This window comes from Dioscorea cayenensis, chromosome 6 (assembly GCF_009730915.1).
Source record: "Dioscorea cayenensis subsp. rotundata cultivar TDr96_F1 chromosome 6, TDr96_F1_v2_PseudoChromosome.rev07_lg8_w22 25.fasta, whole genome shotgun sequence".
Lineage (NCBI taxonomy): Eukaryota > Viridiplantae > Streptophyta > Magnoliopsida > Dioscoreales > Dioscoreaceae > Dioscorea > Dioscorea cayenensis.
Genome location: NC_052476.1, coordinates 2,222,029 through 2,237,437, shown reverse-complemented (window position 1 = coordinate 2,237,437; position 15,409 = coordinate 2,222,029). Strand labels below are relative to the sequence as shown.

Here is a 15,409-nt window from a genome sequence, read left to right as displayed (position 1 = left end):
AAGTAGTTGTTGATAAAATTAAAAGTAAAAAAAAAAAAAAATATTTTAGCGTGTGTAACACGATGAGGGATAAGTTTTAGTAAATGGGAAAACAGCTGCCAACTGTATTATTGTTGCATGTCAACTTATACCCTGCCATACATTTTGATAGATTTTAATAAATTAGGTGAAATTAGGTGCCAACTATGTGCGCTATTGTACCATATGACATTGTGAACATGTTGAAGTTACAAACTCTGCAAAATGGAAACTTCCAAGAATCAATTTATGAACAATATTATTAATTAATTACAAGTTATGTGTGATTTGACCATGCAGTACATGATCAACAGTATCCAATTATTCTGTATTCATGATGATGTTCATATGTATCATCTTTTCCTCATTGTCTCCCGGGCTTTCATGGTTCAGTTCACACAGTTATAGATTGAGTTGGGTAAACCATTCCAAAATATATTTTATATTAATATAGAGTAATACTATTTTTATTTAATATATATATTTTTTAAATTCGTTTTTTAAATAAAGAGGATATCAATTTAAAATTTATGTTAATTTTTCTTTTATAAACATTAAATTCAAGTTGTATAAACTTTTTAATTATAAAAACTATAAAATATTATAAAACTCTAAATATAGTTTTGCATCTGAAATTCTAAAACCGGAAATCTTAATTTCTAAACTCTTAACTTTAAATCGTAAATATTTGTTGTTTAGGATTTAAGGTTTAGAGATGGGGTTTTGGATTATATTTATGGTTTAGGTTTTTAATAATGAAGAAAAATTGAGTTTATTTTAAAAAAATTATGAGAGGAAAAAAATGACGTGAAAGCAATATGAATGTCATATAATATTTCAAATATTTAAAGATGAGATAAAGTATATATATAGCCTTTTACCTGTTTTTTATTTATTAGGGCATTTATAATTTTATGATTTTATATGGACAAACACAATTTTTCTTTAAACTGAATATTGTTTGAATATTTATTTCAGAAATATTAAATCATAGCCAAGCACTTAGAGTCGGGCAATAACAAAAAAAAAAGACAATATAACAAAGGGGCACCTATATTAAGATAGCGTTGGTCTTGTTTTTCTAGAGACAAAGGTTATGTCTTTTGTTGGTTTTCTCGTTCACTTCTTATTGTATCTGTGATGTTGTATTTTTGTTTCAATTTTCTTTTCCTGTATTGTACTTTTTTTTAGTCTCCACATCTAATGGATTGTTGTTGCAATTGCTATTTTCTGTTTTGTTGTTGTATTTTTCGTACTTGTATGAATGAATGCGGTTGATAAATCCAACCACTCAATAATAAGTCTTATTTATAATAAATATATTAATTATTATTCACCCAAAAGAAAAGAAAAACTCAAAACCATGAATTTCTTAAATCAAGAGACTAGTACTGAACTTTCAAGAAAAAAACATACAAAACCAATATAGTTTCATTAAAAAAGAAAACAACTTACCTTATATATATACATGTATATGTATTTAAGGAGTAGCTCCAAGAGGAGACATATTAGAAGGCAAAACCATAACTAGCCTTGCTTGGTTTGTTGCCCTTCTTGCAACATAACCCCTAACAATTGGCTTAATTTTCTCAACACTCTTTATAATAATCAAGAACAACACCCTATAGAAAACCACCATCCCAATTAACACTCCAAGATCAACCCACTTTGAATAACTCACATTCATCTCCCAAATATCCTTCATAACATCCTCTCCACTCACAATCTCCATTTTCCCTCCATTCATTCTTTTGAAATTCATCCCTAAAAACTCATTCTTGAAGTACCCTTCATTTGCATATGTGTGGAAGCCAATGTAGTATATAGGGTACCTCCATATTGGCTTGGGTATTTTATTCCTTAGTTGGAAAAAGCCACCGGAAAGCATCATCACACCCTGAATTCCGGCGCCGGTGATTATACCCATTAGATAATCCGGCACGATACTTGCCACGATCATCATCATACTCTCGACAAGTATCATACATACATATAGCACTGCGACAAAGTAAAAATAATGTTCCGCTGATCTTTGGAGGCCGACGAGGAAGTAAGCGATAGTTGCCGGAATGATTGATACAATGCCGATGTAAGGGATGGAAGAGAGTGTGTTCCCGATTATAAATGCCGTTACTCCATAATGACCATTTAGTCTTTCTTTACCGAATATCTGTATTAAGCATTTGTGCATCATAAAAATTAATAAGAGTTGATATTTCATTTTCCTCTCTTTTTCAGACTGTTTTAAGCTATACTAACCTTCATGTCTTCGACGAAAGAAGGAAAGCCGCCGATGGACATGAAAGTCAAGAATCCGGCTACAAACATTAGCATCGAACCTCTGGCCTAATATTTTACCGAAGAAATTAAGTTAGATCAAAATTCTTATTGTATAATATGAGGAGTATTTCACCAATATTTACCTGAATGGAAGCATAACTATCATCAATATTGAAATACATAGTTCCAATGCACAAGCATAGAACAAGATATATAACAAGACGCAACCAATAATAGCCTAAATCTCGGTGCATGTTCACACATGATCTCTTTGTGAGTACACTGCATTGTGTCATGAAACTAGCTTGACTTCCCCTCTTCACAATTTCTCCTTCCTATAAATTCATATATATATACATATAATTAGAAAAGAGACATAGATTTATATATTCAAATTTATATTTATATTTATTTAATTAATCTATAAAAATCAATGAGTACCATATGGGAGATGTGTTCCACTCTTCTCTTTGTTTCTCTGCAAGTATCTGACTTCTTGAATGAATCAACAAGAATATCAATAACTTCAGTTGTTGCAACCAGTTTTTCACCACATTCAATTTCAGTTTCCTAATAAAAAAATAATTCAAATTTTTTACTCATCACTTGAGACTAAAATTTAATAATAATTTTGAAAATAAAAAGTTCTAACCTCATCAAAGTCCTTGTTAATTGTTCTGAGGAAATGATCTGATGGATTCCTCATTGGTGGACATGGAAAACCATTTCTAGCAAAAAACTATATAGAAAAAATCAATAAATTATGAGTTATATATATTTGAAGAAACAAATTTGAATAATAATAGAAGAAAAAAAAAATTCAACTTAATCAATTACCTCAGCAGCAAAATTAGTCCTTCCAAAATACACAGTTTTCCCGGATGAAAGCAAGCACAAGTTATCAAAAAGTTCAAAAACTTCACTGCTTGGTTGATGAATTGAAGCCAAGACAGTGATTCTTTCATGCTGAGCTAAATGTATGATCCTTTTCATAACATGATAAGACGCAGCACTATCAAGACCACTAGTAGGTTCATCAAGGAAAAGAAGGTGAGGCCTAGTTAAAACTTCTATGCAAATGCTCACTCTTCTTTTTTGTCCACCACTAATTCCTGTAGAAGTTCTTCCACCAATTTTTGTGTCAATAACTTCTTGTAAACCCATTTCTTTTATGGTCATCTCTGCTCTCTCCTTTTTTTCTGATAGAGACATGGATTGTGGAAGTTGAAGTTGAGCTGAGTAATACACTGCTTCTTTTACTGTTAGGGTTGTCATTAGTACGTCTTCTTGTGTTACATATGCCTGTCATGTATATCAATTTAAATTTTTAGTTGAAAGACAATAATAATCATTTATATATATTTTTTTAAATGGATAAATTATGAATTTATTAGAAAAAATAAATTAAAATAAACTGAGAAAAAAAAAATCAAAAACAAAAACAAACATATACAACAACAAAAACAACAGGAAAAAAACAACAGAAAGAAAAAGACGAAAACAAAAACAAGTAAACCTTTGTATGTTTTCCTTAAAGATTAAAAACCACTTGAATATTGGAAGACAAATATTGAGTCTTTAAGATAGTTTTTGAGTAGGTAAGATGGAGACAATTCACTTCCGTACATATAATTAAATAAATAAATAAATATATATATATATATATATATATATTGTTCTTTCCAATCAGTTTAGACTTTCAGCTTGAAATAAGACAATATAATAATGACCATGAACTTGTGAGTTTTAACTTCATTTTCCATCCTTTTTAATTTTTAAAAACCTCACAATTTGAATAATTTTTTTTTTAATCTTTCTATGTTTAACGTGCCAGCCATGTTGACCAAATACATGGCAAATTTACATTATATCAAACAAATTCTTAGTCTTCAAATAAATAAAAGTATATATATATATATATATAATTAATAGATATGTTATTTCCTACTTACAGAAGTTCCAAATGCCAACGTTTGTCTCCTGCCATTAACCAATATATTCCCTGTTTGTATCATCCCTGACCCTAATCTTCCTGTAATAATAAATCCAAAACTTTTGATTACATAGACTTGTTTACTACTAAACATAAACATATAAACATAAAAATATATAAATCGAACTTATATAATTATATTTTACCTGCTAAAGAATCAAGCAAAGTGGATTTTCCACAACCAGAGGGACCCATAATTGCAAGTATCTCTCCTGGTTGTGCATATCCAGTTACACCATCAAGAATGATCCTATGAACACCTTTACTATTTGAAGCCATCACTGTTAAGTCCTCCCAAGTTAAATGAACTCCATTTTCATGCTCTCTTGATCCATTGGATCTCACTTCATGCATCTCCACATCCACTCTCTCATCCATCTTTCTTCCTCTAGCTTCTTTTGAGTTTTTCTTTGTGGATCTTCTTGTTATTTATAGGGGTTTTTGAGTAGGTTTTTCTTTTTCTATTTTTAATTATATTTATATAAATTGATAAACTTGTGGAAATTATATGTGATCATAATGTTGTTTGGAATTAAGATTGGACGAATTTATGGTGTGTATTGTTTCTAATGTGATTAATGTTGTGACATGCATTGGTTGTGCGCCACATGTGCGGTACGTGCATGAAAGCTCTATGCTTGAATTTTTTGGTTGGCCATGTGCAACACGAGTTAGACAATTTTGCCTGAATATATATATGTGTGTGTGTGTTCATGAATGCCAATAAAACACGTCAAGATGTGTGTACTGTTATGGAATCTCACACACATGTACTTTAATTGTTTTGCGTGATTTAAGGTGTAAATTGTTATAAACAAATATTTTAATGGATGACTACTGTAGCAATATTCTTTCGTAGAAAAATTATCATAGCGATCGACGGGTAACTACTCGTAGCGATCGGCTCAGATCATTCATTATTCCATCGACCAGGGGTATTTTTGGATCGTTGGATCAAATCAATCCGCTACGTTCATTCAACTTTTCAGAACCCCTATAAATACCCCCATTCTTTTGTAAATTGGATATAGAGAAGAGAAAGAAAAGAGAGAAATAAAAAAAGAAAGAAGAAGAAGAACTTAATTCTTCAGGGTTTTTGGGTTTTTGGTAAATACTCTGCCTCTCTATTCTTATTACTATCTTTACATTTATAACATATATATTCTTAACACGTTATCAAGACGAATTTGCTCATATGATTTTTAATTTTCTTTGACTCATCTAATATATATGTTATATATGTGGAATCCATTTCTAACATCGAATACGGGGAAGGATCGACAGGTAATATAATACTAGTAAACCATACATTTTATTCAGTCAACAATACATAACATTTTCTTAGAAGCATACATAAAAAACATACAGTACTAAAGCCATTGAGGCTAATATTGCCAGTACTTTTAAAATAAACAAGAAAAACAATAATATTATTATTATAATAAGGTTTTCCATCAAATCCAAATTAGCAAGCATCATCTTCTTCGCGGCGACCCTCCGATCCCGGCGATCGTTGACAAAATCAGGTAAAAACCTGCCGGGCCCTTTTTCTCTTCTCCGTCGCCCTTCTCTCTACTCCGCCGGCCCCTTCGAGTTTCTCCGTCGGCAACTCGGCCGACTTTTCTCCGGCGGTCCTCTACTTTCTTCTCTCCCCTATATTTACTTCTTCTTTCCTTTTAACTTATAATCACTTTCAAACAAATTTTAATTCCCAATGCTGCAATAATTGCATCGTATGAACAGTACCGTATACATGAACAGTACCGTATACATGAATAGTATCATACATGAACAGTCCCGTATATATGAATAGTATAAATGCTTTATATTTTATTCTGTACTCTCTATTCTAATTACATGCTGTATTATTATTTTGAAGAGAAAATGACAAATATTGCAAAAAGAGAATTTGAGGCCCTTCAAATCTCGGGGAGCAATTATATATCCTGAAGCCTCGATATCAAGCTCCATCTGAAAGCAAGAAACACGAGTAAAAGCGATTGAGGGCTAATATAATGAGCCTAGTGATAATAAGTGAAGGCCTTAATATTTATAAGGCATCATATTGATGATGGCACGAAGAATGAATACTTGACCATTGAGGGATCCACGGGGAATTGTGGTTATCCACGAAAGAGAGATTTGAACATCTCGAGAATGGTCTACTTGCCCAAAGCACGCAATGATTGGTCGAGCCCTCGGGGTTTCGAGATTTTAAAAGCGTGCAAGAATATAATTCCGAGCTATTTAAAAATTGTTTCGATGCTTCGTCTCGTGGAGAAAGCGATGCGGAAGGAATGATGCTCGAGAAAACATTTACAACATTTCACGTAGCGAAATGTTATATTACAACAACAATATAGAAAAAGAATTTTTACAAAATTCTCCGAATTAATTTCTTGTCTCCTTGTGGCGGAGCAAAAGCAATGAATGTTGATGCGGAATCATCGATCTCGACCATACGGATCGAGCACCATCGCCGTAGAATTAATTTTGGGCAAAGAAGATGGGCGTGGTCGCGCTTGCTAGTTTTAAAAACCGCGGTGGGCGAGGAAATTATGGTGGTCGGGGACTACGCGCGTCGTGGTGGGGGCGAAATAATGTCGGACCACGCGATAATAGAATTGATGTACATCAACAGAAGCAACAAACCCACAAGATGGGGTTAGAGACAAAGAAAGATACATGCTATCGTTGTGGCACGGAAGGTCGTTGGTCCGAATTTGCAGGACCCCAAAACATTTTGTCCATCTTTACCAAGAATCACTTAAAAACAAGAAAGGTAAAGATATTGAGACAAATTTTGCTAACAACCCCATAGTTGATCCAATTGAGGATAATTCCATAAATAATTTAAATGTAACTGAAAATACATATTTAGATATGTCAAATTTCCTTATAGACTAGTTTTGTAATATGTCTTTATGTTTTTTTATTAAATTATGTTTTTCTTTTTGTTTTTGTTAGAATATGGTGATGATGAATGCATTATTGATTGCGGGACAAAGCGATACTATTTTGACTAGAAAAATATATTTTATATCCTTATCAATGAGAAAGGCATGTATAGCCACAATAGCGGGGTCATCGGACACGGTTGAAGGTTACGGAAGCGGCGATTGATGTTGCCAAATGGAACATCCTTGCGGATGAAAAAAATGCTCTCTATTCCCCTAAGTCTAGGGAGGAACCTTTTTAAGCTTTTAAAGATATACGTCTCGATGGATATCATTTAGAGGCGGTTGATAAGGAAGGAAAAAGAATATCTTTATATTACACAAGTTATTTCATGCCAAAAGCGTGTACTTGAAAGCTTTCCACGTATATCCTCGGGATTATATTTTACTGCGTATTAAAGTGATGGAATCACATACGGTATTAACCCGGGAAGGTTAATGACCCAGAGATATTTAAAATATGGCATGAAAGACTTGGACATCCGGGTGCTATTATGTTGCGCGGATTATTACTAGTTCTCATGGACACTCATCTGAAGGATTATAAAATCCTAACACATAATGAATATGCATGTTCAGCATGTTCAATGGGAAAGCTAATAACCAGACCTTCTATAACAAGGAGACATTTGTGGACCAATACAAGGAGACATATGTGACTGGTGAATCTCCTAAATTTTTAGAAAGAATACAAGGAGACATTTGTGGACCAATACATCCGTCATGTGGACCATTTAGGTATTTTATGGTTTTAATCGATGCATCGACTAGATGGTCCCATGTTTCACTAGCATCTACGAGGAATGTAGCATTTGCAGAGGTTATTGGCACAAATTATCGGGGTTTAAAAGCACAATTTCCGGATTATCCCATAAAAGACGATTACGATCTTGATAATGCTTTGGTAATTTTCATCAAAAATCATTTTATGATTATTGTATGGCGGTTGGAATACATGTTGAGCGTACGAGTAGCTCATGTACATACCCAAAATGGGTTAGCGGAGTCATTAATTAAAAGACTCCAGATTATTGCCAGTCGATGTTATTAAGGGACGAAGCGCCTACAAGTGCGTAGGGTCAGTGCTATTTTTGCATCGCTGCGAGCTTTTAATACTGGATCCGACCCAACTGCATGTAATACATATTCACCACACCAACTTGTTATGGGTAAAGAGCCTGATATTTCATATATAAGAATATTTGGTTGTGCGATGTATGTGCCAATACCACCACCAAATCGTACAAAAATGGGTCCACAACGCGAGACTTGGTATATATGTTGGTTATGATTCCCTTGATTATACGATATTTAGAACCATTAATGAGGATGTATTTCTTTGCAAGATTTGCGGATTGTCATTTTGATGAATCTGTCTTCCCCTGCGTTAGGGGAGAAATGATTACTCAAAATGAGCTAAAATAAATTGATTGGAATGCATCAAGATTACATACATATGATCCTCGCAGCAAATGAATGTGAACTTGAAGTTAAAGGATCATTAAATTGCAAAAATATTGCAAATGAAATACCCGATGCATTCATCGATACAAAACCGGTAACCAAATCATATATACTCAGTCGCGATGCTCCTGCTGAGAATTGAGATTCCTAAGAATCCATTGAAAGAAAAAAATCAAGTAGAAAAATAAACCACGACAAAAAGCGTGGAAGACGATTGGTGCCAAAGATTCGACTCCTAGAAAAAGGAAGCGAGAAAAAAATAAAGAGAAGGATCTCCCATGTGAAAAGGGAGGAAATTATAAAAACCCTCGAACAAGTTAATGAAGAGTCGATGGGGGATGATATTTACGAAAATGTTGAAAAATTCAATTTGCTATGTAGATGATGGTCAAAGATTGAATCGGCATGAGGACCGAAAATAAATGATATATTCATCTACAATGTGGCTACTGAGATATAGAAATAAATACTAATAATGATCCGAGCCACGATCTATTGAAGAATGTCGACAAAGAAATGATTGGCCAAAATGGAAAAGAAGCTATCCAGTGAAGCTAAATTCCCTATCAAAATGTGAGGTGTTTGGACCGATAGTGCCAACACCAGAAGGGATAAAACCAGTCGGTTATAAATGGGTGTTCGTTAGAAAAAGGAATGAAAATAATCAAATTATGAGATACAAAGCAAGACTGGTTGCTCAAGGTTTTTCTCAAATGCACGGAATTGATTATGAAGAGACATATTCTCCTCGTAATGGATGGAATTACTTTTCGATTTTTTTAATTGCCATAGCGTGAGTAATAAATTAGATATGCAGATTGATGGATGTTGTCACAAAGCATATCCGTATGGATTACTTGAAAATGACATATATATGAAAAATCCTCGAAGGATATAGAAAAACAAACATTACAAATAATCATCATTTATACTCTATTAAATTACAGAGATCTCTTTATGGGTTAATTAAAACAATCTGGACGGATGTGGTATAACCGTCTCAGTGAATATCTTATAAAAGAAGGATACCAAAATGATAGTATATGTCCATGTGTGTTTATTAAAAGTTATACTAACGGTTTTGTTGTGATAGCAGTATATGTGGATGATTTAAATCTTGTAGGTACTCCTCCTGAAATTGCAATTGCAGCATCATATCTGAGAAAAGAATTTGAAATGAAAGATTTGGGAAAGACCAAATTCGCCTAGGGTATACAAATCGAGCATTTATCCTCGGGGAATATTTGTGCATCAATCAACCTATACTGAAAAAGGTCTCTGAAGAGATTCAATATGGAGAAAGCTTATCCACTCGAGTACGCTCAATGGTCGTCCGAACTCTTGATGTTCGAAAGATCCATTTCGCCCACCGGAAGAAGGAGAGATCATTCTTGGTCCGAAACTCCATATTTAAGTGCAATCGGTGCATTAATGTACCTTGCAAATAATACCGAACCAGTATATAGCTTTTGCAGTAAATCTTCTAGCGAGATACGATTCTACACCGACGCCAAGACACCGGAAAAGGAGTAAAAAGATGTGCTACGTTATTTACGAGGAACTACGAGATATGGGTTTATTCTATCGACAAGAATCTTCATCCAACCTCACGGTGTTTTGCTGATCGTTTGGGTATCCGTCTCGATCCTCACAAAGGGCGATCTCGGGATCGGATACATGTTTTTCTTACAATGGTACAAATCTATCTCATGGCGTTCCACAAAACAAACTCTTACAGCTACTTCATCAAATCATGCTGAAATTATAGCTCTTCATGAAGCAAGTCGTGAATGCCAATGGTTACGATCTATGATTGGGCATATACAGTCATCCTGCAAATTACCATCGAGTAAATAACAAATGCTACGATGAATTTATGAAGACAACAATGCTTGTATTTCTCAAATACAAGGAGGTTATATTAAAGGTGATGAATCGAAACATATATCACCAAAAATTTTTTTCTACACTCATGATCTCCGAGAAGAAGGCGTTATAGAAGTTCAAAAAGATTCAATCCAAAGGTGAGAATCAGGTCGATCTATTCACAAAAATCACTTCCTAAGTGCATTCACCAAAGACTTATATACAAAATCGGGATGAGAAGACTTAAGGATGTAAGTACTTCTGATATGAGTTAAAAGTTATTTATTTGAGGGGGAGACTATACTCTTTTTCCCTTCGCCAAGGTTTTTGTCCCAATGGGTTTTTTTCCGAGGCAAGGTTTTTTTAATGAGGCAAGAACCCTCAAATGCGCCAGGATAGTGTACTCTTTTTCCTTAGCTAGGTTTTTATCCCACCGGGTTTTTCTAGAGGTTTTTAACGAGCGTATCGCTTTCGTCGTAGGCATCCAAGGGGAGTGTTATAAACAAATATTTTAATGGATGCCTACTGTAGTAATATTATCGTAGAAAAATCACCGTAATGCATCGACTTCACCGTGAGCGATCGACGGGTAACAGCATGTGAGCGTGCATCAGATGCTACTATTCCACCAACTGAGGTATTTTTGGGACCGTTGGATCAAATCGATCCCTGCCGCTCATTCAACTTTTGTAACCCTATAAATACCCCCCATTCTTTTGTAAATTGGATATAGAGAAGAGATAGAAATAAAAGAAGAAGAAGAAGAAGAATTTAATTCTTCGGGGTTTTTGGGCTAGTAAATACTCCTGACCTCTATTCTTATTACTATCTTTACATTTATAACATATATATTCTTAACATAAATCAATTTTTTTGGTAAATTATAAATATTTTACACAAAAATTTTGCACTAATAGACAGAGAAGTCGTTGTTTTTGTTTATATATATATATATATATTACTAATTTTATTTGTTTTATTAGTCATATCATTGCTTTTAACTTAAATATAGGACATGGAAAATAGACTACGTAGTCGTCGTTTTTGTTTATATATATATATATATTACTAATTTTATTTGTTTTATTAGTCATATCATTGTTTTCAACTTAAGTGTAACTTAAGTATGAGACACGGAAAATAGACTGGAAAAATTATGAAAATAATTTTAATAAATCAAAATTTAAATATAGTAAATTTAGGGGTTATGTAGAAAAGTAATATATAAATATGAGGCCGAGAAGTAAATAATATTTTAATAATTTTAATTATTTTGGTTAAATTTTTTATGTATGTTACCTAGGCTTTTTAATTTAAAGACAAATTGAATTAAGATATACAAGTTAAGTCCCTCCATATATATGTTCTAGATTTCGTGAAATGATCAAGTTCAGTTTTGCTATAAAATAAATAAATAATTTTTAGTGGATGAAAGTAAAACCCCAAATTTTATTTTTCTAATTAGATTTGTTTTAATTGTGAATATTTGACTGGTTGAAATTAATTCATATAATAATATCCTTGAATGCAAATGTATTTTCATTTAATCTTACCTACATTAAGAGAAAAAAAATCAATGTCTTTTTGTTCATATATCAAAATGTTTATAAACATATTGAACGACAGCATTATATATATATATATATTTATTTATTTAACAGTACTCTACATTTTTTATTATTTTTAGAAAATATTTTTTAAATGTTATAATTAGTCATGTTTTTTTGTTAACAGAATTAGAGTTTTGATTGTTCGTTTTGATTAAGATATCTCATAATTAAGGAGTATCTTTTATATTTCCTTTTGTCGACTTTCATAAATGTTTTGATTTGATTTTCCATTCAACAATAATGCCAACAAAAAATAAAAATAAAAATAAACTCCTATATTTATTTGTTGCAACTTGCAACTTCTACCTAATTTTTGGCCTTACATGCATTTTCTTTGGCAGCCACCACGCATTCACAACAATACAAATAGATGCATGTTTGAAGTAGCTAACTTGTAACCAAAATTTAGACTATTTTTTGTGGCCACGATTGATTGGTACGACAAAAATTTATATTAGGCAATTCATTGTTTAACATATGTTGCTCTCAAGATGCATACATCATTTGGGTCCCCCACTCTTGCATCATTTGGGTCCACAACTCTTTACACTTGTATATATTATTTTGTTAAAATTGTGGGACACTGAAAATTTAATAGTTGTTCCAAACCACTTATAGTCTATGGGACATCAAATTTATGAGAAATGAATGTGAGATGTTTAAAAAATTTTGAGTTTGAATTTCACTAAATGCAATGATAAAAAGATATTTTCAGTTATGGATGCGAGTTTACTACTTAAATCCTATATTATTATTAGGTGAGGGCTTATAAGCTTGGATGACATGACACACTCCTGATTTATATAGCATTTATTTTTTTCAAAAAAAAAAAGTTGTATTGTAATATAATATTAACATAATTTTTTTAATAAAATTAATGATTTTTTTGTTATTAAAAAACTAAAATAATAATTTTAAAAAAATCAACCAGTGTTACTGTGTATCTATGGAATAATAATTTTATTTATCTTGTATTTTAAATAATAATATTGAAAAATATATTTGAAAGTTATTGTAATATATTATTGTATTATCAATTCTTCCTTACAATCCCAACTCAACCATATATATTTTTATTTTCTAATATACAAATGACGAATTTTTTTTTTATAAATATAGATAACTCACTAAATCAAACAATACTAGATTGAAAATAAAATGCAAATGCTAACGATCTTTTAGTCTAATAGTATCGAGTCTTCTGTTTAAGACATTTGTATCATACAGAAGAGGTTGATTGGAATCTCAGTTTATACATGGGAAGAGCATATATGTGTTTATGTATTAATTTTATATCTGTGTACATTTTTGACGTGACATGTTTTTATTTTAATATATATATATATATATATTATAATTTGTTGTATATATATATATTCCTTTTCGACAACTTTAAAAATACTTTAATTAATAATAAATATATTATGATTATTGTGTTTAAATTTGATGGATTTGGCCTGACTTCTTCCAGAAATGTCTCTGCGAATGCACATCTTGAATCTGATTGACAGGACATATTCCAAATTTACACTGTTTATGATGTTTAAATTATCGGATGTTTAATTTGTTTAAATGCATAATAAATATTTTTATTTACTGTTCAGTAATAAATACATTGACAATTGACATAAATATGTTACCTACTTATCATGGAAAAATAATAATAATAATAATAATAATAATAATGATAATAGTCTATTAGACCTTAACTAGGTGAAATGGATTGTTCATTGTTTAATAAATTTCATAGGTTCAATCTGCCACTATGATTTTGTTGATATAAAAAATAATAAATAGTTATTTAAAATAAAAAATAGAATGAAAGTACTAATTCAAAATTTATAATTTCATTAAAAAAAAGTAAAAGTGAATAAAATATTAAAGCCAATGGAACCGTCCGCACCGGTTTTAAAATACTATTTTTTTTAATTCAAATATTTTTTACAACCCAAAAAATTTATTTTTAAAGATGGTGTTTAAGCGCACAATATATACCTTCTGTAAGAAAAAAGCTATTTTTTTTAAATCAAGATTGAAAGTAAGAGATAAATGTTTAATATTAATTAAAATTAAATATTTTAAAAATACATTTTATATTTATAATAAATAATTGATGTTCATTAATATTAATATTATTAATATTTTAAACTTTATATATGTTTATATATATATATATACATATACATATACATATATATTAAATATTGAATCTTGCATGGTTTGAATTAAATTTGGTTAAACTCAGATAAATGAATGTCATATAAAACAAATAAAAGTTGTTTTGGGCTTCCTTTTTCAATTGAGAGTTTCTCTTGTATATTTATTTCACTGTCATCATTGGGCCGGGCCGGACTGACCCACCGCAGAAAATTTAGGCTTTGGCCTAGCCCAAATTCGAACTGGGTTGGATGAATAGTTTGGGTCAGACAGGGTCAGCCCAAATTTTAAATATGAAACCCTATGACCCAACTCATGAGCTTGGTTTTTTGGATTAATTATTGGATCGGGCTATGATCGGCCCATTATATTTGACACGAATTGGTCTATTGTTATTTTTTTTAACTTTACTTAATTAATCTTTGTGATGATTTAAAAAATAAAAAATATAAATATAAATATCCATCAATAATTTTATTAATTGATTAGTATTATTATATTTTTCACTTGAGAAAATATTGCATCACTAAAATATGAGTAAATCCCAACTAATTTGGCATCTGCTCATTCTATTATTGTATATTCTTTGTGATATTTTTTTTTAAAATTCTTATTATTAATATTTAATAATAAATCTAATGGGTCAGCTCATTGGATCTGTAAAAAAAAGTCCAAAAGGGCCGGCCAGTGAAATGATATCCATATCCAATTCAAGCTTTGTTTGGATCAGGCTTGAACTGATTTGTCAAACATCTTAGGTTGTCCTTTGGTCGATCCGTGAGTCTTGAGTGAAATGATGAGGGTGATATTTATTACACTCACTTTAAAGCTTGTTTATTATATTTTATTATATTTTATTATATTTGCAAGAATAAATTAATACAAAACGAATATTTTTTTCTTTAAATTATCTTATTTTTAATTCACCTTATGTAAAAACAATTTTTATGTATTATATTATTTTATATTTTATTTTTTTAACAAAAGGGACAATAACAACCCATAAGTACTTAAGGGATATAGATAAGTTTGATGGTGCACCAGTTATAATGACTTAATTAATC

General features: G+C 31.2%; 1 protein-coding gene across 1 annotated transcript; it reads right to left on the bottom strand.

Annotated features, from left to right (window-relative positions):
- Positions 1-1,431: 1,431 nt before the first annotated feature.
- Positions 1,432-4,685, bottom strand: LOC120262943 (ABC transporter G family member 1-like). Its single transcript, XM_039270861.1, has 8 exons — positions 4,438-4,685; positions 4,251-4,330; positions 3,136-3,600; positions 2,951-3,037; positions 2,740-2,868; positions 2,442-2,633; positions 2,278-2,364; positions 1,432-2,188 (listed from the first exon to the last, which is right to left on the bottom strand). The coding sequence occupies exons 1-8, from the start codon at positions 4,667-4,669 to the stop codon at positions 1,499-1,501; spliced, it is 1,962 nt and encodes a 653-aa protein (XP_039126795.1). The 5' UTR covers positions 4,670-4,685; the 3' UTR covers positions 1,432-1,498.
- Between the last annotated feature and the right edge of the window lie 10,724 nt (positions 4,686-15,409).

Bases quoted from the DNA above. Each gene is read 5' to 3' on its own strand.
- LOC120262943 (XM_039270861.1), bottom strand. From the start codon at position 4,669: ATGGATGAGAGAGTGGATGTGGAGATGCATGAAGTGAGATCCAATGGA. The intron at 3,601-4,250 runs GTAAGTAGGAAA...TATACATGACAG, and splicing joins CGTTGGCATTTGGAACTTCT to GCATATGTAACACAAGAAGA. The intron at 2,365-2,441 runs GTAAATATTGGT...GTAAAATATTAG, and splicing joins ATAGTTATGCTTCCATTCAG to GCCAGAGGTTCGATGCTAAT.